General features: G+C 40.8%; 1 protein-coding gene across 1 annotated transcript in view; it reads right to left on the bottom strand.

Moving 5' to 3' along the window:
• TDRD5 (tudor domain containing 5) overlaps positions 1 to 19,874 on the bottom strand; it is a 95,533-nt gene extending 75,659 nt beyond the window's left edge. The window contains exons 1-4 of the mRNA XM_067714513.1: positions 19,795 to 19,874; positions 13,973 to 14,218; positions 12,954 to 13,361; positions 10,620 to 10,810 (exon numbers count right to left, since the gene is read on the bottom strand). Coding sequence (XP_067570614.1) covers positions 10,620 to 10,810; positions 12,954 to 13,361; positions 13,973 to 14,204 — 831 coding nt within the window. The 5' untranslated portion in view covers positions 14,205 to 14,218; positions 19,795 to 19,874. The remainder of the gene's footprint in view (positions 1 to 10,619; positions 10,811 to 12,953; positions 13,362 to 13,972; positions 14,219 to 19,794) is intronic.
• Positions 19,875 to 24,108: the final 4,234 nt, after the last annotated feature.

Here is a 24,108-nt window from a genome sequence, read left to right as displayed (position 1 = left end):
ACATGTTAATCAAATGCTTATGTTATCAGTAAGGCTTCTGGTCAACAGCAGGTTATCAGTAGTTGTTTGGGGGGAGTCAAAACATATATGCAGATTTTTGACTGTGCAAGGGGTGGGCACCCCTAACCCCTGCAGTATTCAAGGGTCAACTGTATAATAATTCAGAAGGAAGAAATACAACTATCTTTGCTTGAAGATGACACATTTGTCTATATAGAAATCCCAAAGAATCAACCAAAAAACTGGAATGAATATGCAATTATAGCAACACTGGCGAATACAAAGTTAATAATACAAAAGCCAATCACTTTCCTATATACCAGCAAGGAACAAATGGAATTCTAAAGGAAAAACACATAGCCATTTACATTAGTGTCCCCAAAATGAAACACTTAGATATAAATCTAACAAAATAGGTACAATCTATATGAGGAACAATACAAAACACTGATGAAAGATATCAAAGAACTACTACTAAATAAATGGAGAGATATTCCATGTTCACAGATAGGAAGACTCAATACTGTCAAGATGTCAGTTCTTCCCAACTTGATCTATAGATTCAATCCAATCCCAATCAAAATCCCAGCAAGTTTTTTTGGGGGGATGTAGTGGGATAACTGAGGACATGGAAAGGAGACGTGACCCATGAGCCCCCCCCCCCCAGCAAACTGGGGGCTGGCGAATAAGCCAGAACTGCAAACAGTCCTGATTGCTTTGAGCCCCCCCCGGCAAACCGGGGGCACGCGAATAAGCCAGAGTTGTGAACAGTTCTGAATGCTTCGAGCGCCCGCCCGCCCCTGGCAAACCGGGGGCCTGCAAAAGAAGCACTGAGTGCTTTGGGCACTGATCCATGAGATGTCCTCAGTATAATCAGAGTGGTGGGAACGCAAGGAAATGTCCTTGTGCTACTTCAGTATAATCAAAATAATGGTGGGAACTTTGTGCTGTTCTTGCGCTCAAGGACGAAGCACGGCAGGTGCTCACGAAAGCCAATTATTGCTTGTATAATTAATAAAAACATAGGTTGCTGCTTTGGCACTTCTGAAATGTTAAGAAAACAAGTCTTAAAGTGTAAATCTAGATAATACTTTAATAAAAGTTACCACAGCAAGACAGACGGCGCTGTTTTGCCTGAGCGAGCGGCAGCCCTCTACTGCTGTGCTTTGGCACAATTCATCTCGTGTGATGAGCTTACTTTTGGCCCTGTCCTAAGAAATTACAACAGGAGGATATCAAGAAATCAATTCTAAAGTTTATATGGAGAGACAAAAGACCCAGAATAGCTACCTCGATATTGAAAGAGAAGAACAAATTTGGAGGACTGACACCATCCGACTTCAAGATTTACTATCAATATAAAGCTACAGTAATCAAGGCAGTGTGGTATTGGCAAAAGAACAGACAAATAGACCAATGGAACAGAACAAAGAATGCTGATATAGATCCACAAAAATATAGCCAACGGATCTTTGACAAAGAGAAAAGGCAATACAATGGAGAGAAGAGAATCTTCAACAGTAGTGCTGGAAAAACTAGACATCCACGTGCAAAAACCTGAATCTAGACACAGACCTTACACCCTTCACAAAAATTAACTTAACATGGATCACAGACCTAAGTGTAAAACAGACTATTAAAACTCCTAGAAGACAACATAGGAGAATACATAGATGACCTTGGGTATGGTGATGACGTTTTAGATACAACACCAAAGATATGATCTGTAAAAGAAATAAGTGACAAGCAGGACTTCATTAAAATTAAAAACTTCTGCTCTGTGAAAGACAATGTCAAAAGAATGAAAAGACAAGCCAAAAACTGCCAAAAAAAAAAAAAAACCTGCAAAAGACACATCTGATAAAGAGTTGTCATACAAAATATACAAAGAACCCTTAAAACTCAACAGTAAGGAAACAAACAACCTAATTAAAAACTGGGCAAAAGATCTGAACAGACATCTCACCAAAGAAGATATACAGATAGCAAAGTAAAAGATGTTTTACATCATATGTCATTAGAGAATTGTAAATTAAAACAACAGTGAGATACCACTATATACTTAGTAGAATGGCCAAAATCCAAAACACTGACAACACCAAATGCTAATGAGGATGTGGAGCAACAGGAACTCTCATTCACTGCTGGTGGGAATGCAAAATGATACAGTCACTTTGGAAGAGAGTTTGGCAGTTTCTTGAAAAACTAAACTAAACGCTTATCATACGATAGAGCTATCATGCTCCTTGGTATTTACCCAAAGGAGCTGAAAACTTACGTCTACACAAAAAACTGCACACAGATGTTTATAGCAGCTTTACTCATAACCAAAACCTGGAAGCAACCAAGATGTCCTTTAGTAGGTAAATGGATAAACTGCAATATATGCACACTATGGAATATTACTCAGCACGAAAAAGAAATGAGCTATCAAGCCATGAAAAGACACGAAGGAACCTTAAATGCATATCATTAAGTGAAAGAAGGCAATTTAAAAGGCAACGTTTGTATGATTCCAACTATATGACATTCTAGAAAACACAGAACTATAGAAACAGTAAAAAGATCAGTGGTTGCTAGGGGCTAGGGAGGAGGGAGAGAAGAGCAGATGGAGCACAAAGGATCTGAAGGGCAGTGAAACTATTCTGTGTGATACCACAATGGTGGATATATGTCATTACACATTTGTCAAAACCCACAGAATTTACAATACCAAGAGTGAACCCTAATGTAAACTGTAGACTTTGGGTGATTATGATGTGTCAATGGAGGTTCATCAACTGTAACAAAGGTACCACTCTGCTGCAGGATGCTCATAGTAGAAGAGGCTGCATGAATGTGGGGGCAGGGAGTATATGGGGACCCTCTCTACTTTCTGTTCAACTTTGCTGTGAACCTAAAATTGGTCTAAAAATTTTATTTTTAAAAATTAATCCAGGGCTTCCCTGGTGGCGCAGTGGTTGAGAGTCCGCCTGCTGATGCAGGGGACACGGGTTCGTGTCCTGGTCCAGGAGGATCCCACATGCCACAGAGCGGCTGGGCCCGTGGCCATGGCCACTGAGCCTGCACATCCGGAGCCTGTGCTCCGCAACAGGAGAGGCCACAACAGTGAGAGACCCACATACCGCAAAAAAAAAAAAAAAAAAAAATTAATCCAAAAGAAAAAAATAGGAAAAAACCCCACAAAAATTAGACTTAAATCAAACCATACCAGTAATTACACTAAATATAAATGGTATACACACCCCCATTAAATGACAGAGATTGACAGATTAAATAAAGAAGCAAGACAACCAAATACTGTCTAAAGGAAACACATTTTAAATACAAAACAGGTATGTTAAAAATAAAAGTATATAAAAAGATACACAGTGCTAACATCTAAAGAAAGCTAGCATCACTATGGTAATATCAAACAAAGTAGACTCCAAAACAAGGAACATTATGAGCCATAAAGAGGGACACTTCATAATGATAAATAGGGCAATTCATCAGGAACACATATCAATCCTAAATATGTATGCACCTAACAGAGATTTATAATATCTGAAGCTGAAAGGTAAAATAGACAAATTCACAATTATATTTGAAGATTTCAACACTGATCCTGTGGTAATTAATGGAAAAAGTAGGAAAACATCAGTAAAAATATAGAATTCCTGAATGACACTATAACCAACTTTACTAATTGACATTTATAGAACACTCTACCCAAATATAGCAGAGAACACTCTACCCAAACATTCCTTCAAAGCAGATATGAAACATTCACCCACATATATATATTTTGGGCCACATAAGTCTCAATATATTTACAAGGAATGAAATCAGACTATGTTTTCTTAACACAATCAAGTTAAATTATAACTCAACAACATCTCTGAAAAGTCCCCAAGTATTGGAAATTAAACAACATGCTGTTAAATAACCCGTAAGACAAAAGAAATCACAAAGGAAATTAGAAAATATTTTGAACTAAATGAAAATACATCACATCAAAATTTGTGAGATACAGCTAAAGTAGTACTTAGGGAAAATCCATAGCCTTAAATGTTTATATTAGAAAAGAAGGACCAAAATCAATGACCAAATTTTCTTTTCTTGCTCTTAAGGTAAATATTAACCCAAAATAAACAGAAAGAAGGAAATAATACAGATAAGCATAGAAATAAATGAAATAGAAAACAGGTGGGAAAAATCAATAAAACCAAAAGCTGGTTCTTTGAAAAATCACTGAATAAATCTTTAGCCAGACTGATCATGAAGAAAAGAGAAATTATCAATATTAGGAATGAAAGAAGGTGCTTCACCACAAATCCTACAGATCTTAAAAAGACAATGAGTGAATATTATAAACAAATTTATTTCAACAAATTTGACAACTGAGATGAAATGGACATCTTCTTGAAAGACAAAGTATCAAAGCTCATTCAAAAAGAAATGGATAATCTGGGACCTCCCTGGTGGCACAGTGGTTGAGAATCTGCCTGCCAATGCAGAGGACATGGGTTCAAGCCCTGGTCCAGGAATATCCCACATGCCATGGAGCAACTAGGCCCATGTGCCACAACTACTGAGCCTGCATGCCACAACTACTGAAGACCACACACCTACAGCCCATGCTCTGCAACAAAGAGAAGCCACTGCAATGAGAACCCTGTGCACCACAACGAAGAGTAGCCCCCGCTTGCCGCAACCAGAGAAAGCCCGCGTGCAGCAAGGAAGGCAGAACGCAGCCATAAATAAATAAATTTATTTAACAAAGAAATGGATAATCTGAATAGTTCTTTATCTGTTAAAGAAACTGGGTCTGTAATTTAAAATCATTACCCAAAAAATCCCCAGGTCCAGACTGCTTCACTGATGAATTCAGTGGAATGTTTAGGGAAACCTAATACAAACTCTTGCTAAAAAAAAGAAGGAAAACGTCCCAACTCAGTTCAAAAGGCCTGTATTACCATGATTCCAAAACCCGATAAAACATTACAAGAAAACTACAGAAAAATATACCTTATGAACATTAACACTAAGGTCCTTAACAAGAAAACAGCAAATCACATCCGGCAATATATAAAAAGACATGATGACCAACATGCTGGATTCATTCAGCAACATAAGGTTCCTTTAATGCTAAAAAAAAAAAAACCAAATCAATGTAATTTATCATACAAAGAGATTAAAAAAGAAAAAGCTCTACAGAATTCTGACTCCAATTACAATGAGTGTGAGGGTGTTTCCCCATATCCAAGCAATTCTTCAACACAAGCTGGGTGTCCTACAATTCAACTCAATTCTGACATTGGCGATTGCATTCAGATTCCAAGGTTAAGGGCCAAGTTCTACAAGACTGAACCCCCACCCCATCCTCTGACTTCAGATGACAATTGCAAGTCCAGGTTGTTACCTGAGCTTCTGATCCAGTGGCTACAAATCAGGTTTCCACAACCCTCTCCTTGGGTTCAATTTAATTTGCTATAATGGCTCAAAGAACTCAGAGAAACATTTTAATTACTAGATTATGGGTTTATCATAAAAGGATATAACTCTACACCATACACAAAAAGTAACTCAAAATGGATTAAAAACCTGAACGTAAGACCAGAAAACATAAAAATCCTAGAAGAAAACTTAGATGGTGAGCTCCTTGACCTCGGTCTTGGAAATGATATTTTGAATTTGACACTGAAAGTAAAGGCAGCAAAAGCAAAAATAAACAAGTGGGACTACATCAAACTAAAAATCTACGGCACAGAAAAGAAGACCTCGATAAAATGAATGGGAGAAAATATTTGCAAATCTTATATTTGATAAGGGGTTAATATCCAAAATATATAAAGGACTCTCACAACTCAACATCAAAAAAAACTAAATAATTCAATTAAAAAATGAGCAGAGGATCTGAACATTTTCCCCAAAACATACAGATGTCCAATAGGTAAATGAAAAGTGGCTTGATATCAGTAATCATCAGGGAAATGCAAACCAAACCACAATGAAATATCACCTAACATCTGTTAGAATGACTATTATCAAAAAGACTAGAAATAACAAATGTTGGCGAAGGTGTGGAGAAAAGGGAACCCTTGTGCACTGTTGGGGGGAATATAAATTGGTGCAGCTACTATGGACAACAGTACAGAGAAACACCATATCATCCAGCAACTCCACCACTGGGTATTTATCCGAAGGAAACAAAAACACTAACTCAAAAAGATATCTGCACTCCCATGTTGCAGCATTATTTACAATAGCCAAGACATGGAAACAACCTAAGTGTCCATCGAACGATAAATAGATAAAGAAGTTGTGGAATATGTATATCAGCCATAAAACCAGAAGGAAATCCCACAATTTGTAATAACAATGGATGAAACTTGAGGGCATTATGCTAAGGAAAATAAGTCAGACAGACAAATACTGTATGATCTCCCTTACATGCAAAATCTGTTAAACAAAAATAACAACAACAAAAACCCAAACTCTTAGAAACAGAGAACAGATGGGTGGTTGCCAGAGGCAGCATGCTGGGGGCGGGCAAAATGGGTAAAGGTGGTCAAAAAGTACAAACGTCCAGTTATTATCAGTCCTGGGAATGTAATGTACAGCATGGCAATTATTATTTATATACATATTAATTGTACATTAATAATAATATATATTCTATGTTAATAACAATATGTATTCTATAATTAAAAGTTGCTAAGAGAGTAAATCTTAAAAGTTCTCATGACAAGAAAAACAATTTGTAACGATGTGTGGTGATGGATGTTAACTACACTTACTGTGGTGATCATTTCACAATACATACATATATCTAATCCTGTTGTAATCCCGTTGTACTGAAACTAATATAATGCTATATGTCAATTATATCTCGATTTTTTTAATGAATGAAAAATAAATAAATAAAAAGATATAACTCAGGAAAAGTCAAATGGAAGAGATACATAGGGCAAAGTATATGGGAAGGGGCAAAGAACTTCCATGCCTTCTCCTGGCATGCCATTCTCCCCAAATCTCTAGGTGTTCACCAACCTGGTAGCTCTCTAAACCCAGACTTCTGGGGTTTTCATGGAGGCGTCATTATATCAGCATGACTGATTAATCATTGGCTATGACTGAACTTAATCTCCAACCCTCTAATTACATGGCTGACTCCAACAGCAACCCATCCTTAGGTGATTTCCAAAAGTTACCTCATTAAAATAACAAAAGATACCTCTATTGCTCTCTTTACTTAGGAATTTCCATAGGTTTTAGGAGCTCCGTGCCAGAAAAGGATGAAGACCAAATATATATTTCTTATTATAAATCATAGTATCACATCCTATAATCATCTCAATGGATGGAGAAAAATTCAATATACGTTCATGGAAAAAATTCTCAGAATCTAGGAATAGAAAAGTATTTCCTCAATCTAATATAGGGCATTTATAAAAATGCTACAGTTAACATAATAGTTAATGATGAAAAAATGAATGCTTTTCCCCTATAGTTAGGAACCAGGCAAGAAATTTTACTCTCACCACTTCTATTCATTATTAAACTAGAGAAACTAGCCTTTGTCATAAGGTAAGAAAAAAATTCATATAGATTGAAATGGAAGTAAAACTGTCTTTACTCCCAGTATAAACTAGAGTTGAGTTTATTGAGTACCTTGATTCAAGGTCACAGGATACAAGGTCAATATACAAAAAAAATTTATTTTCTACATACAAGCAATAATTAACTAGAAAATAAATTGACAATACCCTTTATAATAGTATCAGAAATATGAAAAATGTAGCTGTAAGTTTAACAAAATATATGCAAGTCTTGTTTACTGAAAACTATAAAACAGTGCTGAGAGAATTTACAGATCTAAATCAATGGAGAGCTATACTGTGCTCAGGAATCAGCAGATTCAATATTGTCAAGATGTCAATTCCACCCAAACTTATCTATAGATCCAATGCAATTCTCATCAAAATCACAGAGAGCATAATTATTTTTGGTAGAAATTGACAAGCTGATTTATATCAAGTTAAGTTTATATGGAAATTCAAAGAACCTAGAATAGCCAAAGCAATTTTTTTTTTTTTTTTTTTTTTTTTTTTTTTTGCGGTACACAGGCCTCTCACAGTTGTGGCCTCTCCCGTTGCGGAGCACAGGCTCCGGACACGCAGGCTCAGCGGCCATGGCTCACGGGCCCAGCCGCTCTGTGGCATGTGGGATCTTCCCGGACCGGGGCACAAACCCACGTTCCCTGCATCGGCAGGCGGATTCTCAAACGCTGCACCACCAGGGAAGCCCGCCAAAGCAATTTTTAAAAGAACAAAGCTGTAGGACCTAACCATATAATTTCAGCATATTATAAAACTACAGTCATCAAGACAGTGTGATACTTGCAAAAAGACAGATCAATGTAGATCAGTGGACCAGAATAGAGAGAGAGACAGAGAGTCCTGAAAGAGACCTACACATAGATGAGGTCAACAGATTTTACAGAAGTGCCAAAGTAATAAGGTAGTCCAGTGAGGAAAGAATGTTTTTCAAAAATAGTGCTGGGGATTCCCCTGGCAGTCCAGTGGTGAAGACTCCAAGCTTCCAATGCAGGAGGTGTATGCTGGATCCCTGGTTGGGGAACTAAGCTCTCACATGCCATGCCCCATGGCCAAAAATAAATAAATAAAATTAAATTTAAAAATAATAAAAAATTTAAAAATAGTGCTGGAATAATTGGCTATCCATATGCAGAAAACTTTGATCCATACATGGTACCTTACACAAAAATTAACTTGAAATAGACCTAAGAACTAAAATCAAAAAACTTATAGAATAAAACATAGAAAAATATTTTTGTGACTCTGGATTAACCAAAAATCTATTAGGTAGGCAAGAACCAAAAGAAAAAAATAAATAAATTAGATTTCGTCAAAATTAAAGACTTCCCCACAAAAGACAGGATTCAGGAAATGAAGAGGTAAGCAAGACCAGGAGAAAATATTTGCAAAACATGTCTCAATAAAGGACTTGTGGGCTTCCCTGGTGGCGCAGTGGTTGGGAGTCTGCCTGCTGATGCAGGGGACACGGGTTCGAGCCCTGGTTTGGGAGGATCCCGCATGCCGCGGAGCGGCTGGGCCCGTGGGCCATGGCTGCTGGGCCTGCACGTCCGGAGCCTGTGCTCCGCGGCAGGAGAGGCCACGGCCGTGAAAGGCCTGCGTACTGCCAAAAAAATAAAAATAAATAAAATAAATAAAATAAAGGACTTGTAACCAGCATACATAAATAACTCTTCCAACTCAATACAAAGAAAACTCGATTTTTAATAATGAGCAAAAGATATTATTAGACACTTCAAAGAAGATATACAAATGGCAAATATACTTACGAAAGGATACCCAATATTATTTATCATTAGAGAAATTTCAGTTAAAGCCATAATGAGATACTACTATACACACACTCAAATGGCTACTGTTTTTTAAACTGATAACATCAAATGTTAACAAAGATGCAAGTGGAACTCTTATACATAGCTCATGAGAAAGTAAAACTGTACAGCCACTTTGGAAACAGTTTGGCAATTTCTTAAAAAGTTAAACTTACTGTCTGACCCAACAATCCTACTCCTAGGTATTGACCCAAGAGAAATGAAGTCAATGTTCATACAAAGTGTAAGCAAATGTTCATAGCAGCTTTATTCATAATACCCCAAACAGGAAACAAATATTATCTAATGGTGAATGGATAACAAATTGAGGTATATCAGTACAGTGGAATGATACTCAACAAGAAAAAGGAACAAACCACTGATACATACTGGATGAATCTCAAAAGCATCCTGTTAAAGAAGCCAGACACAAAAAGCTAAGCATTAGTTAATCCCACTTATATGAAACTCTTGGAAAGTCAAAATTATACTTATAGAAAGCAGTGGTTGCCTGTAGCTGTAGTTGGGGAAAGATATCAACTACGAAGTGGCATGAAGGAACTTTGGGGAGATGATGGAAATGCTGTTTCTTGATTTTGATGGTGATTACACAACTAGATACATATGTTAAAACTCAAAGTGTACATTTTCAATGGGCAAAGTTTACTATATGTAAATTATGTTACTGAAGCTAATTTTTTTAAGTTATAGAAATGAAGCACTTTTATGTCTTTAATTTCCATGTGCTTATTTGGAGCTCTACTTAGGTTGTTATCTTGCTAACATAATCAGGCTTTTGTTGGCTTTATTCTAGTAGGTTTTACTCAAAGTCCTTCAGCATCATAGTCACAGAAAAATACCAGGATTGCAGTGCTCAGGGCCAGCCATTCAGGTGAAGATATTCATGAGTTAAGTTGCAAATATGCTCCTATAACTTTGGTGAGAAGCTGCAACTAGAGATACAGATTTGGGAGTCATCTGCAGAAAACAGTTGAAACCATGGAGTTGATAAAATTGTACTCTTTTTTCACTGCCACCTCTCACTTCTTAACTAATCCACAGAACCATAGAAAATGCTTAAGTTAAATGTGAAATAAGTGAACGACTTGAATTTTAAAAGGTCAGCTTTTCCATGAGAGCTAAGTAATAGCCACTGAATTTAAACACATTTTTGGTGTATTTATAACTCCAAAGTCGGATATCTCACCTGGTTTAATTTTTCAGTGTGATTCAGCCTTGAAGTCTCCACATTTGACCTAGAAGTATTCTCCACGTCCAGTATTTGCTTCGGTGGTTCCATGTTTGAAGTGGGCTGTGAAAAGCGTGCCATTGCTACTGGGGAACCTGTGGGATATGACCCTTGTTGCTTCCTTCTAAAAGGCTGGGTAAAAATTTTACCTTTTGCGAATAAAAGAAGAGGAGAGAAAAATTATCACTAACAATTTCTAGTTTTCTGGTATTTATATATAGAGGCTAGGCCCTCAACTTAGAACTAAAAATTAAGTAAGCTTACATTTTTATATTAAGCCAATAAAATTTACATACAAGGGAATGATTAGTAACCTACAGAAGAAAACCAAAAGATCATAAGTGTGTTACTGAAAGGTTGGGGCTATCTAAAACTCCACTTAAGGACACCTGAATATAATTACAAAGAGGCAGGATTCAATAGGTATAAACCTAAAAAGCTGTATCCTGTTTAGGAAACCAAAAAGTCTTCAAATAAGGAATCTGCTTGAATTATGCTTTTCAAACTGGATAACCATCTAGTGGTATGGGGGGAGGGGTGGGGAATGAAAAGCTACAGAATAAAGGATATTCTTCTAGAGTATAGATTTTTTTTCTTCAAGATTTGTATGGAGGGGAATACTACAGGAGAGGTATATTCTGTTATACAACATGAAAGACAGATCACCGGACTCCACTATGGCCTAGCTCTTTCTTTACCCTAAGATCAAGCTCACACACACAAAAAAATTACTTCCAAGATATCCTGATGAGGAATAAGGTACCGTGTATGGAGAAAATGAACAATTCAATCACTGGGAAGGAATATCCACCCCCCACAAGTCAATAAGTTGGCAAACTGCTTTATACAACTCAATCTCACGTAAGTTTAATAGCATGAGTTACTCTCCCAAAGTTTGAGCAGCGTAAGAATACTGATACAGGGAGTTCCCAGGTGGCCTAGTGATTAGGATTCCGGGCTTTCACGGCCGTGGCCTCGGTTCAACAGTTGGGGGTCAGAGAACTGAGATCCCACAAGTCGCGCAGCAGGGCCAAAAAAAATTGTTTTTAATTTTTAAAACAAATACTGATACGGTTGAGGTTTAGACTCAAAACACTCAGTGGCCCCTACAGCCTTCCCTGACCAGAGTCTGTAAACCCCCTAGCATATTCTTGTCAAATTACACTTCCCACCACAATTTAAATATTGGTTTGTAAATTCATGATATTCTCATGGTTCACCTATATTAATCTAAATACAAATTTTGAGAAAAAAAGAAAATCATTGAAACAGGCATAGAATTCCCCAAATAGGCAGTGTATAGATTCTATACAGTCAAGGGTCTAGAGGGACACTATACAAATGATCACATCAGTTTTCTGAGCCCTTAAGGGAGACAGTGATTGGGTAGGAAAAGCTCACTGAATGAGCAGTAGTAAGAGTTCAGTATCTAACTCTAGCTGTACCACTTTTCAAGTCATGAAATTTTCAGAAAGTCATTTAACTTTCTTGAGCTTTGGCTTCCTTAACTATAAGGATAAGATTGGGTTACTCACCCAACTTGTCTATGGTATGAGAATCCAAGGTAAATTGCTATACAAATAAGGTGGTTATCATTACACTACATCAATTACTACAATGCCTGCTAGGATATCAAAGATCAGTGTTAGCAAAGATCAGATGGCAAATGCTACAAACTAGTATTATTATTATTATTTTGCGGTACGTAGGCCTCTCACTCTTGTGGTCTCTCCCATTGTGGAGCACAGGCTCCGGACGCACAGGCTCAGTGGCCATGGCTCACGGGCCTAGCCTCTCCGCGGCATGTGGGATCTTCCCAGACGGGGGCACGAACCCACGTCCCCTGCATCAGCAGGCGGACTCTCAACCACTGTGCCACCAGGGAAGCCCTAGTATTATTTTTAAAACTTTTCATTTTCCATGTTATATCTTCTTTACCTGAACACATATAACTAATGTTCTTTTTCAGTACTCTAGAGAGAGCTGATCTTGTGTCTTCATAATAATAGCTACCACTTATTATGAGCTTACTAAATGCCAGGCACTTTACAGACCCCCATCTCAGCCTGACTCCAAGAGGTAAGTATTATTATTCCTATTCTAGAGATGAGGGAACTAAGACTTAGACATTTTAAGTAACTCGCCTGAGATCATATAGCTAGCAAGTGGTAGAGCCAGGATGCAACTTCAACAAACTGTTGAAGCTTAGCCATTACATACATACGTACATATGTACTACAACTGCTCCAAAGTCTGCTGATCTGCAATAGTTACCAGTGCTAATATGCTTACCTGCTGGCCATCCTCTCTGCTTTTCCTCAGATAGGCTCTTCTTCAGCATCAACAAAGAACCTGCTCTGGTCTGTTCTACAGAAATGACATCTGCAGCGGCATTCAGCGCCTCAAACATAGAGAAGAAGCCATACTGCACATACTGGAATGATCGTCCAAATCGCTTGGCAAATGCGTTCTCAAAATCAGAAAGGAGAATAGGAGATAACGTCAAGAGGTCTTTCAACTCACTCTTCACGACAGCTGGAAGAATAGGGGGCACCCTTCCTCGGTAAGGTACTCGCCGTTGAGATCTGGGCCCAAAGCGAACACTGGCCCTTCCCTTCTGCATGGAGTTTCGAACCTTATGGCTGCCCCTCTGTTTTGCAACTAAACTTGCTATTCCTTTGGTGGATTCATCTGGAATGGCTAAGGAGGTGTGAAAAAAGAAATCATATTTAGGTGAAAACTTACTTCCTTCTTTATTCTTTGCATCTGTGGTTATATAATTTGTAACTCTCCAAGGAGCTGTGTATATAGGTGACATGATAAACACGAACCCTTGCTTGCTCCATTTCTTGCATTTTAGACAACAGCTTGTTAGCTTCTCTACTACAGGATGAAGAATGAACAGTAAAACCCAATTTATTATCACTGCTGCTAATTAACTCCTGAAAGATCTGAAACTCTGGAGACGAACAATAAACTTCTCGACAATTATGTTTCTGTGCTTTATGAAATTTTAAACGTGATTTCATAATTTGAAGTCCCATTGTTAAGTTTCTCCTGACTTAAGGTGCAATAATATTAAATCACATGCACAGGGTAGTTTTTGTGAATGCACAGTATTCTGGGGAAGGTTTCTTGGTTGTGCTAAAGCTCTAACTCTGTCCACAACCTCTAAGGTGCCTATGATCCCTCTTCTCCCTCACAAAAGTAAAATCCCCTGCTGGGGATGCAGGATAATTGCAGAGCTAGAACAATTCTTTACTAAGTGATTATTATTGCAAAGTTCAAAGACCTTCAAATCTTAAACCTACCTTTCAGTATTACAGTACCGTCCCCACAGGGGTAGACACTGACAACATCAGGCATACCCAACACCAGCTCCATGGTGGACCGATACCCAAGGTTTCGGAGTGGTAAACGGTTGCCAACCATAAAAAGGTACTCCTTTTCCAACTGCTCTGGGGTCAAACCATCTTTGGTGGAAATGAGAAGTGACCTTATTTCCTTCCTCAGGCATTCCTGTATACGCTCTTGTTCAGACATTGCGCCCTACAAGACTTAAGACAGAAACACTGCTCGTGAGGAAAAGCAGGCAAACCCAAGATGGAAAAATAAATACAATAAGAAGTCTAAAATGGCCAATAGTGGAATACAAACAACTGAGATGCGACTTCTACAGGTGATGAGGCAGAAGCAGTACCTCGAGGGTGCTCTGAAACTTCGTTTAGCAAAGCCCCCATACAATTCAGTCTTTATCCCAACCTGTGTTGATTAACCCGTGTGCATCGCAAGAAATCCCTGCCACGGCCTAGTGTGTGAGAAGTCCGACTTCCTGGCTCGTTTTTCGGTGAAGCGTTAACTCGGATTGCTCGGGGTCTCACTCTACACTGCAAACTTCGTATCAGATAAATCTTTCGTCCACTCTTTGGGAACCAGGGCTGGGAAGGAGGCAAATGCAACACCCCTTTCCCAGCGCGAGGACAGGGCTCCGCGTAAAGACGCTCGCACCGGCATACTTTCTCCACCCCAAACCTATGCGGAGGATCCCCGCGTCCCCTTCCGAGTCAACGACCTCATCGTTGCCCACCCCCTCTCTTCTTCGCTCGGGCGACGGGTGGAGGTGGGGTCCCCTGCCCCGCTCCCAACGTCTCTCAAGGGTGCCGGCAAAATGGGGACTTGTCCTTGCGCCTGCCCCGGTGACTGCCCACGACCCAGGGTAAAAGAGGCAGGCCGGAGGGAAGCAGGCGAAGCGCCCCTCACCCTGGAGCTGGCGCCGGCGCTGCCGTTGTGGGCCTCGCAAAGTCAAAGGCGCTCCCTTAACTAGCTGCCACGTAAGAGGAGCTGCGAAGCGGGTTGCGCGCCTGCGCACTGGTGCCGGAGGGCCCGCGTGGCGCTCCCATGGCGCCGCGTTCCGGCCCCTCAGGGACAGAAGGTCGGGCAGGTCCTGGCTGCTCCGGAGTCTAGCCTGGGTTCAGCCGCAGTCCTGGGGCCGCTTGGCCGGGCTCCCAGGCAGCGTAGGTGGCCTTCTGGGATATCCGGCGCCTGCCTCTTGCGACGTGCTTGGAAGACACGCGGGGCGGCAGCGCGCAAGAACCCCTCCAAAGACCTCCCAGCCAGGGTCAGGGAGGGTCAGTCCCGCCCTACGGACGGGCAGCCCGATAAGGAGGCTGCGAGGTTCTTAGCCTCGGTGTGCCTCTCATTCACCCGTGGAGCTTATTTAAGGAAGAAAAATGATGCCCAGGTCTGATCGGCAGAAATTCTGATTCAGCAGGTCTAGGTCTATTGGGGGAAATTTTTAGGCAATTCTGGTGCTTGGTGGAGAATCACTGCTGAGCTAGATAGATGCAACTTTGGCTCCCGGAAGAGAGGAATGCGTGAGGCAAGGAGGGCTTCTTTTTTTTTTTTTTTTTTTTTTTTTTTTGCGGTACGTGGGCCTCTCACTGTTGTGGCCTCTCCCGTTGAGGAGCACAGACTCCGGACGCGCAGGCCCAGCGGCAATGGCTCACGGGCCCAGCCGCTCCGCGGCATGCGGGATCCAACCAGATCGGGGCACGAACCCGCGTCCCCTGCATCGGCAGGCGGACCCCCCACCACTGCGCCACCAGGGAAGCCCGAGGAGGGCTTCTTGAATGACTGGAGAACATTCCAGGTGCCCCTGGAGATGAAAGAGCTGGGAAACTAAAGAAGAGGATGTATTTGAGCAAACAACCTGGGGGTGTATTTATTGGATAGGTGGAAAGAGCCAGATTTATAAGGTGCTAGAAAACCAGAAAACAGTATATAAGAGGTGTAGACTAGAGAGGCATAGTATGAAGACTTTTACCTTAAAATATACAATCTAATTAAAGGAACAAGACAAACCAAAAGATAACCAAGGAATTCGAATCAAGAAGGAAATCAGAGCACACACATCTACTTTAGCTTCCATCTAAAATCCCATGACATTAAAAAAAAAAAAAAAAACCTCTAAAAACAAAATGTTCCATCAATGAACCAGGAATATTTTGTAATCTCTGAAAGACAGAAAAGATTTATGGGCTGGTTTATAGCAGAACGGACAGGGCTAAATAGCGCAAATTAACAAAAAGGAAAATTATGAGACATGAAGAATGGATCCAGCCAGACGTTCCAACATCTGAATGACAGATGTTACAGAAACAATGGAATGGTGGTGAGGGTTGGACGTTTAAAAAGAAGAAAATGTCTCAGATTTGAAGAAAAACACAAATTTTCAGATTAAATGGGCCATCTGAGTCCTTAGGATAACTAATGAAACTAAGATCCCATCCTAGACAAAACCTAGGAGAAAAAGAAGAGCTTTTATATAGAAACAGGTTACCTATAAAGCAATGGAAATTAGACTGCCATTGGATTTCTCAATGGAACAATATCTTCAAAGCTGAAACTGGAATTCTTTACCAGTCAAATCAGCATTTAAGTGGAGGAAAAGACATTTCAGACACGCAGAAATTCTGAAAGTTTATCATCTCGCTAAACAACTTGAGAATGACTCCAGCAAAATGAACAATGGATTGAAAAACGACATCCCAGATTTTCATCGCCAATTATCTAAGATAATAGGTAACACCTATGGAGCACTTACTACATGCTCTTTGCATAGATTATCAAGTTTTCTTCCCGATTACTCAGAGAAAGGGACAGTTATGATCCCCACTTTAAAGAGAAGAAACTGATAGAAATGAACAAGGATGTAAGAGTGATAGGCAATAAAAACAAAACTTTTGATTGAATATAGAAAGTTATTGGTGAGTAATGTAAAAAAAAAAAAAAAAGGATTTTTTACAAAGATATTCTGGAGCTAAGTCCCAGATCAATAACTGCTGAGTGTCAGGGGCTGAGTTTCTTCAATAAGGAGACCCCCTTTGGAAGAGTAGCTACAACTGGAATTATCACTTGCTTGGGTTTACAATAATGCACTGTCATTCTCTGAGACCTGTCAGACTTCTGTGATGGCTAAACTGGGAAGTAAATGGGAATGAGGTGGGAACCATCACCCTAGCATCTTTCACGCCTTTGATGGTGACACTCACCTCTGGAATTCTCCAGGTATGTGGTAATGCTTTTGATCTACTATTTTGGCACTCCACTTGGCATTTTCTTCCAGAATAGCCCTTACTCAATGAGTGAATGTGCCCATGTAGGAATTCTGTCAGTTGCTAAGATTACCTATTCCAGCTATTTACTTGGCAAGTAGGGTACTAACCACAGGATGAATTCATAGTCCCACTAGCCCTGCCCAAAGGTGAACTTGGACCAGAATTTAATTCATTTATCACCTAACCCCTATAAGCTCAGAATGCTGACAGCAAACAGTGACGTTTGTGTTTGTTTGAAATTAGTGATAGTTACTGAAAAGTTTAGTTCCTCCTTTTCTCCAGATCAGTTATCCATAAGGGACTGCAAGACCTTTGGGGAAAGGCTGGAGAAAAGGTTTGCAGTCCTTAGGTACAGTGTTTCAGCAGCATCCTTCTTTAAGAATATTTAGGCTACACGCAAGATGCTCTGGGTCTGGGATCTGATTTAGTTCTTGGAATAGGATTGACAAGTCATGTCGCTCACTCACGAGAGGCCTCTGTTCACAAAGACCAAGAATTGTTTTGTTGGTTTGTTTGCTTTTGTAGTTACACAAATCAAAAAGACTTAGTGAGTCCTTTGTTGAGTTCATTCCTTGGGATCCTACAATTAATTACCACAACCAGAGAGCTCTGTGAGTCAGGCCAATGTGTTTGCCATCCTGCAGCCTATTATGATGACCAGAGCCCACTTTTCTTCTGGTAATTAACTGTCTCCATCTGGTCTCCTCCCATCCCTGCTTGTATCTGGGAGTATATTTCCATTGCAGCTGCTCCTACCAGCATTCCTGCCTTAGAGAACAGCCAGTAACGAGTTTCTGTGTTGTGTGTTTTAAGCCTCTGAAGCTTTAATATATGCCTCATGACAAGTATGAGAGAATCTTTTGAAAACACAGCAAAGGAGTAGGTGAGTTAGAAGCTCCTGATAGAACTTATACAGCATTCCTACCTCCCACAGTTTTTTAACATTATGCCCAATTTGGGGCCATGTGATGTCACCGTTCAATTCTATTTCCCACAGCAATTACTCTAAGCCTTTGCCATCCCTATTAAACTTTTTTTTTTAATTTATTTATTTTTGGCTGCGTTGGGTTTTCGTTGCTGCACGCCGGCTTTTCTCTAGTTGTGGCCAGTGGGGGCTACTCTTCATTGCAGTGCGCGGGCTTCTCATTGCGGTGGCTTCTCTTGTTGCAGAGCACAGGCTCTAGGCATGCAGGCTCAGTAGCTGTGGCGCACGGGCTTAGTTCCTCCGCAGCCTGTGGGATCTTCCTGGACCAGGGCTCGTACCCGTGTCTCCTGCATTGGCAGGCGGATTCTTAACCACTGTGCCACCAGGGAAGTCCCCTATTAAACTTTTACACACTCCTGCCTCACCACTAGAAAGTGACTTTGCTCCGACTCCCAGAGACACACAGAAAGAGAAAGGGAGAGAGACAGAGAAATACTTTCAGCCATTCCTTCCTGGCCAAATCCTTGAATAAACTGTCCACACTCATTCTTTCCCACTTTTTCATCCACCATTCCCTACTCAATCCAAAGCAATCAGCCTACTACCCTGAACGTCTTAAGTCAGTCTTACCAAAATCATCAATGACAAATCTTCTAACTGACAAATCTTAAAGACTTTTCAGTCTTTTCATCTTAGATGATTTCTGCTGTTTACGCTTGGTGTCCCCTCCCTTTCTGAAAATCTCTCCTCTGTGGGTGTCTCAGATGCTGCTGCACTGAGCTTGGCACCTAGCTTTCTGCTCTTATTTCCTATTTCTCTTATTCCATTAAATGTCCATGCACACCAAGGTCTGTCCTTGGCCTTTCTCCTTTTTACTCTTTCCCCTCTTCCTGAGCAAGCTTTTTCACTCTCACGGCTTCAGCTTTGTCTGACGCCTTCCAAAACACGTGTTCTTTCAAGCAACAAATATCTTTTAGTTCCCACTATGTGCCAGGCACTGTTCTAAAATATGGAACTATAAGAGCAAAACAAAGTTTCTGTTCTCCTGGACCTTACTAAGGACAAACAAAAAGCAGATAAATATATATAATATCAAGTAATGATAACTGCTCTCAAGGAAAATAAACCAGGCTAAGAGGGAGTGAGAAGGGGCTGGAGTATTTAGAAAACACTTTGTTTAACTTCTATGAAAGTGATTCTCGACTTGTGGTTCCAGAGCAACAGAATAACCTAGGAACTAGTTAGAAATACCAATTATCAGACCCCATGCCAGACTTGCTCAACCAGAACCTGGGAGGAAGCGGGTAGAAGGAACCCAGCAATATGGTTTAATAAGCCCTGCAGGTGATTTTGATGCCCTCTAACGTGAGAACGGAGCTCCTCCTGCTTCATCTACCATGAATAGGTTACAGGTGCGGTCTAATAGACTGATTTTTTTTCTTAGCCCATAAGGGTAGCTTGAGGGTTTGGGGAAAAGGAGGTGCTGGGGACCCTCCAGCCAAAAGTAACCTCCACCCACACTTTTCAGAAGGCAGCCAAGTGGAGTCAGCTGGCATGCCCATGGGCCTCCAGCGAGCCATTTGATACTCACTGAATTTGCTGCGGGAAGCTGTGCGCTGCCAGGTATCGACTTCTGCCTCCGGGACCGCCCCTGCGAATCTTCGGGGGAAGTTCCCGTCTGGATGCGCACGGAGGCTGCGCAGCCGAAGGCGAGGCCCAGGGAGGGCGGGGCAGAGAGCCGGGTTCCTGCGCGGCGCGCTTCTGGCGCCTACAGCCGCTTCTGTACCTGAAGTTTCATCATTATTTTGAAGTACTCGTTAGGAAAAAGTTTGACTGGTTTTGAAATCCACTTGTACCATCAAGGGAAATATCAAAATCACATTTGTTGATGAAAGAAAAGATATTCAATTCTTTGTTCCACTGGTGTAAATTGTGTTGTAAAAATGGTTTTTAAAAGTTTTTAATTTCACAGTATATATATACACCTTAAATATGTACAATTCTTACTGCGATAAAGCTTGAAAATCAATGACTAAATAAATAAATTTAAAACAAAACTGTGGGGCTTCCCTGGTGGCTCAGTGGTTGAGAGTCCGCCTGCCAATGCAGGGTACACAGTTCGTGCCCCGGTCCGGGAGGATCCCACATGCCGCGGAGCGGCTGGGCCCGTGAGCCATGGCCGCTGAGCCTGCGCGTCCGGAGCCTGTGCTCTGCAACGGGAGAGGCCACAACAGTGAGAGGCCCACGTACCACAAAACAAACAAACAAACAAACTGTGAACACGTTTGTCATCCACGGTAACAAAAATATTGAAAGCTTATCAAAAAGCCTTGATTAGGAATTTCATGTAGGCGTTTGATCTGACAGAAGGCCTAGTTCTTGAAGTCCATCTGAGGATCACCTGGCTACCTCTTAATATGGCTCAAACTGGGTCTCCTCTGACTCTACCCAGGTAGAATTACTTACCCCCTCCTCTGTGTCCTCGTGGTAACATGCAGATCTGTGGTTCTCAGCCCTGAGCAGTTTTGCCCCCATGGGACACCTGGCAATGTCTGGAGACACTTTTGGTCACTGCAGCTGTTGGGGAGGTGCTCCTGGCATCCAGTAGTTGGTAGAGGCCAGGGATGCTGCTAAAGATCTTACAATGCATAGGAAAGCCCCCTACAACAAAGAATTATCTGGTCCCAAATGTCAACAGTGCTGAAGTGGAGAGACCCTGCTGTAGGTCCTTCTGTCATAACATACACTTTATCACATCTATGTGTTTACATATCTGTTTCTTCCTGTTAGACTCTAAGTTCCTCAAGGGCATGTCTTACCTTTACATCCTCAGAGGTGAGCAGTGCTAAACGTATAGTAAGTGCTCACTATGTATCTGTGGAATGAATTAATGAGAGAGGAGTCAAGTCAGTTTTATCGGCACCTAACAAGTGGAAAACTGCATCTCCAGGCAAAGAAGGCCAGAACATAAAACGCTTGAGAGCAGTATAATTAGGGGAAGTGGGTCTGACAGAGATGCCTGCAGTTATGACCAACTGCTCAACCTCTAAAAGTCAAAATCTCTTAAGTCTTCTATCCCCTCACCATCCTCCCCCGCCCCTTCATAACCCCACGTGGTCACCAAATTCTGCTGATATTCTACCTCAGAAATATTTCCTGAATCTAACCCATTCCCATTGCCAAAGTCAGCTCTCATCAGCATCACTTTCCTAGACCACTGCTGTGCCCTCCTGGTTGGTTTCTCTGCCATCTACAAATTGAGAAAGTCAAATATAACTCCCTGTAATCTCTTCCAGCTTTCAAATGATAAGATTTGCAATTTCATCTAGTGATAATGAATTCCAGTTTTTCCATTACATAAGTCATATAAATCAATATTCACTCTCTTCATTATGGATATAAAATTTCAAACCACTAAATGAGAATAAGTATATTAATTTAGAAAGCCTTGAAATCTATCGTGACCTTTGTTTTAGAAACAAACTCATAGCCAGCAACTTTAATTGGTCCTCCCCCTCTCCTAGTAACTCCGTTCCCACAGATGTCAGCCTCGTAACAAACCCAAACAAGGACTAAAGCGTTAAGAATTTAAAGATGTGTACATTAATATTTTCAGCAAAGGGATGACCAACACTTTCAATTAAAAAGGAATCTAAAAGAAAACAGCAACATCATTTTAAGAGTAGATGAGGCCAGCCAGCTACAGACTCGTGCTGCTGCCTCAGCACTCCCCAACTCCTCCACCTTCGAGATGCTGTGTTGACTTTTTTAACATGGAATGTTACACATTTTATCAGATATTGTCATTGTCATTCATAATCCCAACAGACTTGTGTTATAAGCAAGTGCTTGTGTTACTGTTATAAATGGATATAGAAAATGAAGTAGTGATGATATAACAGCAAAGGAGATGAGAACAAGTACCCAACATGGGCTCCAACACCAAGTATGGCTTTTTCTCATCAATTTTTTTCCTACAAGAAATCCCTCTATCTTATTGGGAGACAGGGTACAGCTTTTTTTTTTTTTTTTTTTTTGCGGTACACGGGCCTCTCACTGTTGTGGTCTCTCCTGTTGAGGAGCACAGGCTCCGGATGCTCAGGCCCAGTGGCCATGGCTCACGGGCCCAGCTGCTCCGCGGCATGTGGGATCTTCCCGGACCAGGGCACGAACCCACGTCCCCTGCATCGGCAGGCGGACTCTCAACCACTGCACTGCGCCACCAGGGAAGCCCCAGGGTACAGCATTGAGAATGTCATTTGGCCAACTATTCTGCCAATTCTTGGATCAAAAATTGAGGTACAATTTTAGTTTAAGAGTTTATAGCTAGGACTCTAGATCAAATTAATTCATAACAGAATCAAAGGCTGAGAAAAAAATCAATAAATGCTACAGTTTCATGCTTTTCCAAATAGAGAAATCTTTTCAGGATGATAAAAAGACTAATTATGTTAAATATCAACTATTAATTTTGAGTGAATACTAAATAATCATGTTACTTTTCCCCCTATGGGCCAAATGCAGCTTCAGAATTTTTTTCAGTATAGTGTTCTGGGCAGGAACTATTAACTGAGTCAGGCCCTTGAGAGGAAACATTTGTTCTCCCTATAATAATAATCAGGTTTAGAGAGTAAAAAACAAATCTATTTAAGTTACTTTATTACTAATCTTTTCATTACTTTATTCCCAGTGGCCTAGCATGGCATATATGGAAGAAAGTAATGGAATGGTTTTTCCAGAGCCAACTTGAGTTACTTCAGGTCCTCATTCTTTAATAAAACTTTTTGAGAGAAGAAAAAGCTATCACTATGTGAACTCAATAAATACTGAAAAATTTAAAGTAAGTGAACAATACAATAATGTGATCTGAGCTATCTGAGTAGAGTCATAAATCTCTACTTTGAATGGTTGTCTAGACCAACCTAGCATTCGGTGAGAAATTACTAATAGAGAATAAAAAAGAAATGATCTATTCAATGTTTCAATTTCCTCAGATGCAGGTGGGGCAGCTAACCCAGTTTGCTGCTGGATGGAGCATGGCCAGTGAACCTTAAAAAAGCAACACTCCTGCCTTCATCAAAGAAGCATGGGAACAGAGCCTAGCCAAGGACAAAAGTGTTCCTTTCCTAAAACAGAAGTTAAATCAGATCCCTTCTCTTCTGATTCTTCAAGAAGTAACATCATTAACAGGCTTAAGCATTAGTAAAAATAATAATAAATTAGTAAAAATAAAGAAATATACATGAGAGAGAGAGAGAAGAGGTCTGGAGAGAGAGAGAGAGAGAGAGAGAGAGAGTTCTGGGAGAATTTTCCTCTCCTTCCCCCTTTTAAAATGTAAATATTCCCAGGAGTAGTCAGTCAACACCTTTACCAGTGAAAATCTCAGCAGAAAGAGTAGGGCCAGGATATAAAATAAATTAGGAGAAAGAGGAAAGGTAACCTTGGGAAGATCTTAAGGGAGAAGACGGGGTTGCTTGGGGAGAAGTTTCTAATTTTACCTTAAAGTTACCCTAACTGGACGACCTTTTATTTCCCGTAAGCTCTTTAGTCTTAAGCGAGGACCACATACCCCATTCTATACGATATTTACAAATCATAAAGCAAAATGCCATCGCACCTTCAGCGGTTTGCGGGCCTCCGTAGTATTTCAGCTCAAATTTTCGTCTCTAGAAACACATTTTAAAACGCCATAAATTGGCATATGGGTTTTCACAAAAACTCAGTGTTGAAGGTGGCACCAAGTCTCAGGGGTGGCGCGCCCCGTCCACAGCTCTCCTGAGAAACAGCTGCCGGGTTTCACCCCGAGCAGAGCCCCGCCTGCCCACCGCCCAGGTCCCGCCCCCGCCCAAGGTCATTATAGTCCCCCGGGGACGTGCCCCGCATCCCTGCCAGCGACTTTGCAGGA

The sequence above is a fragment of the Pseudorca crassidens genome, chromosome 2 (genome assembly GCF_039906515.1).
Source record: "Pseudorca crassidens isolate mPseCra1 chromosome 2, mPseCra1.hap1, whole genome shotgun sequence".
NCBI lineage: Eukaryota > Metazoa > Chordata > Mammalia > Artiodactyla > Delphinidae > Pseudorca > Pseudorca crassidens.
The sequence above is the reverse complement of the archived record's forward strand: the minus strand, read 5'-3'. Positions and strand labels throughout refer to the sequence as shown.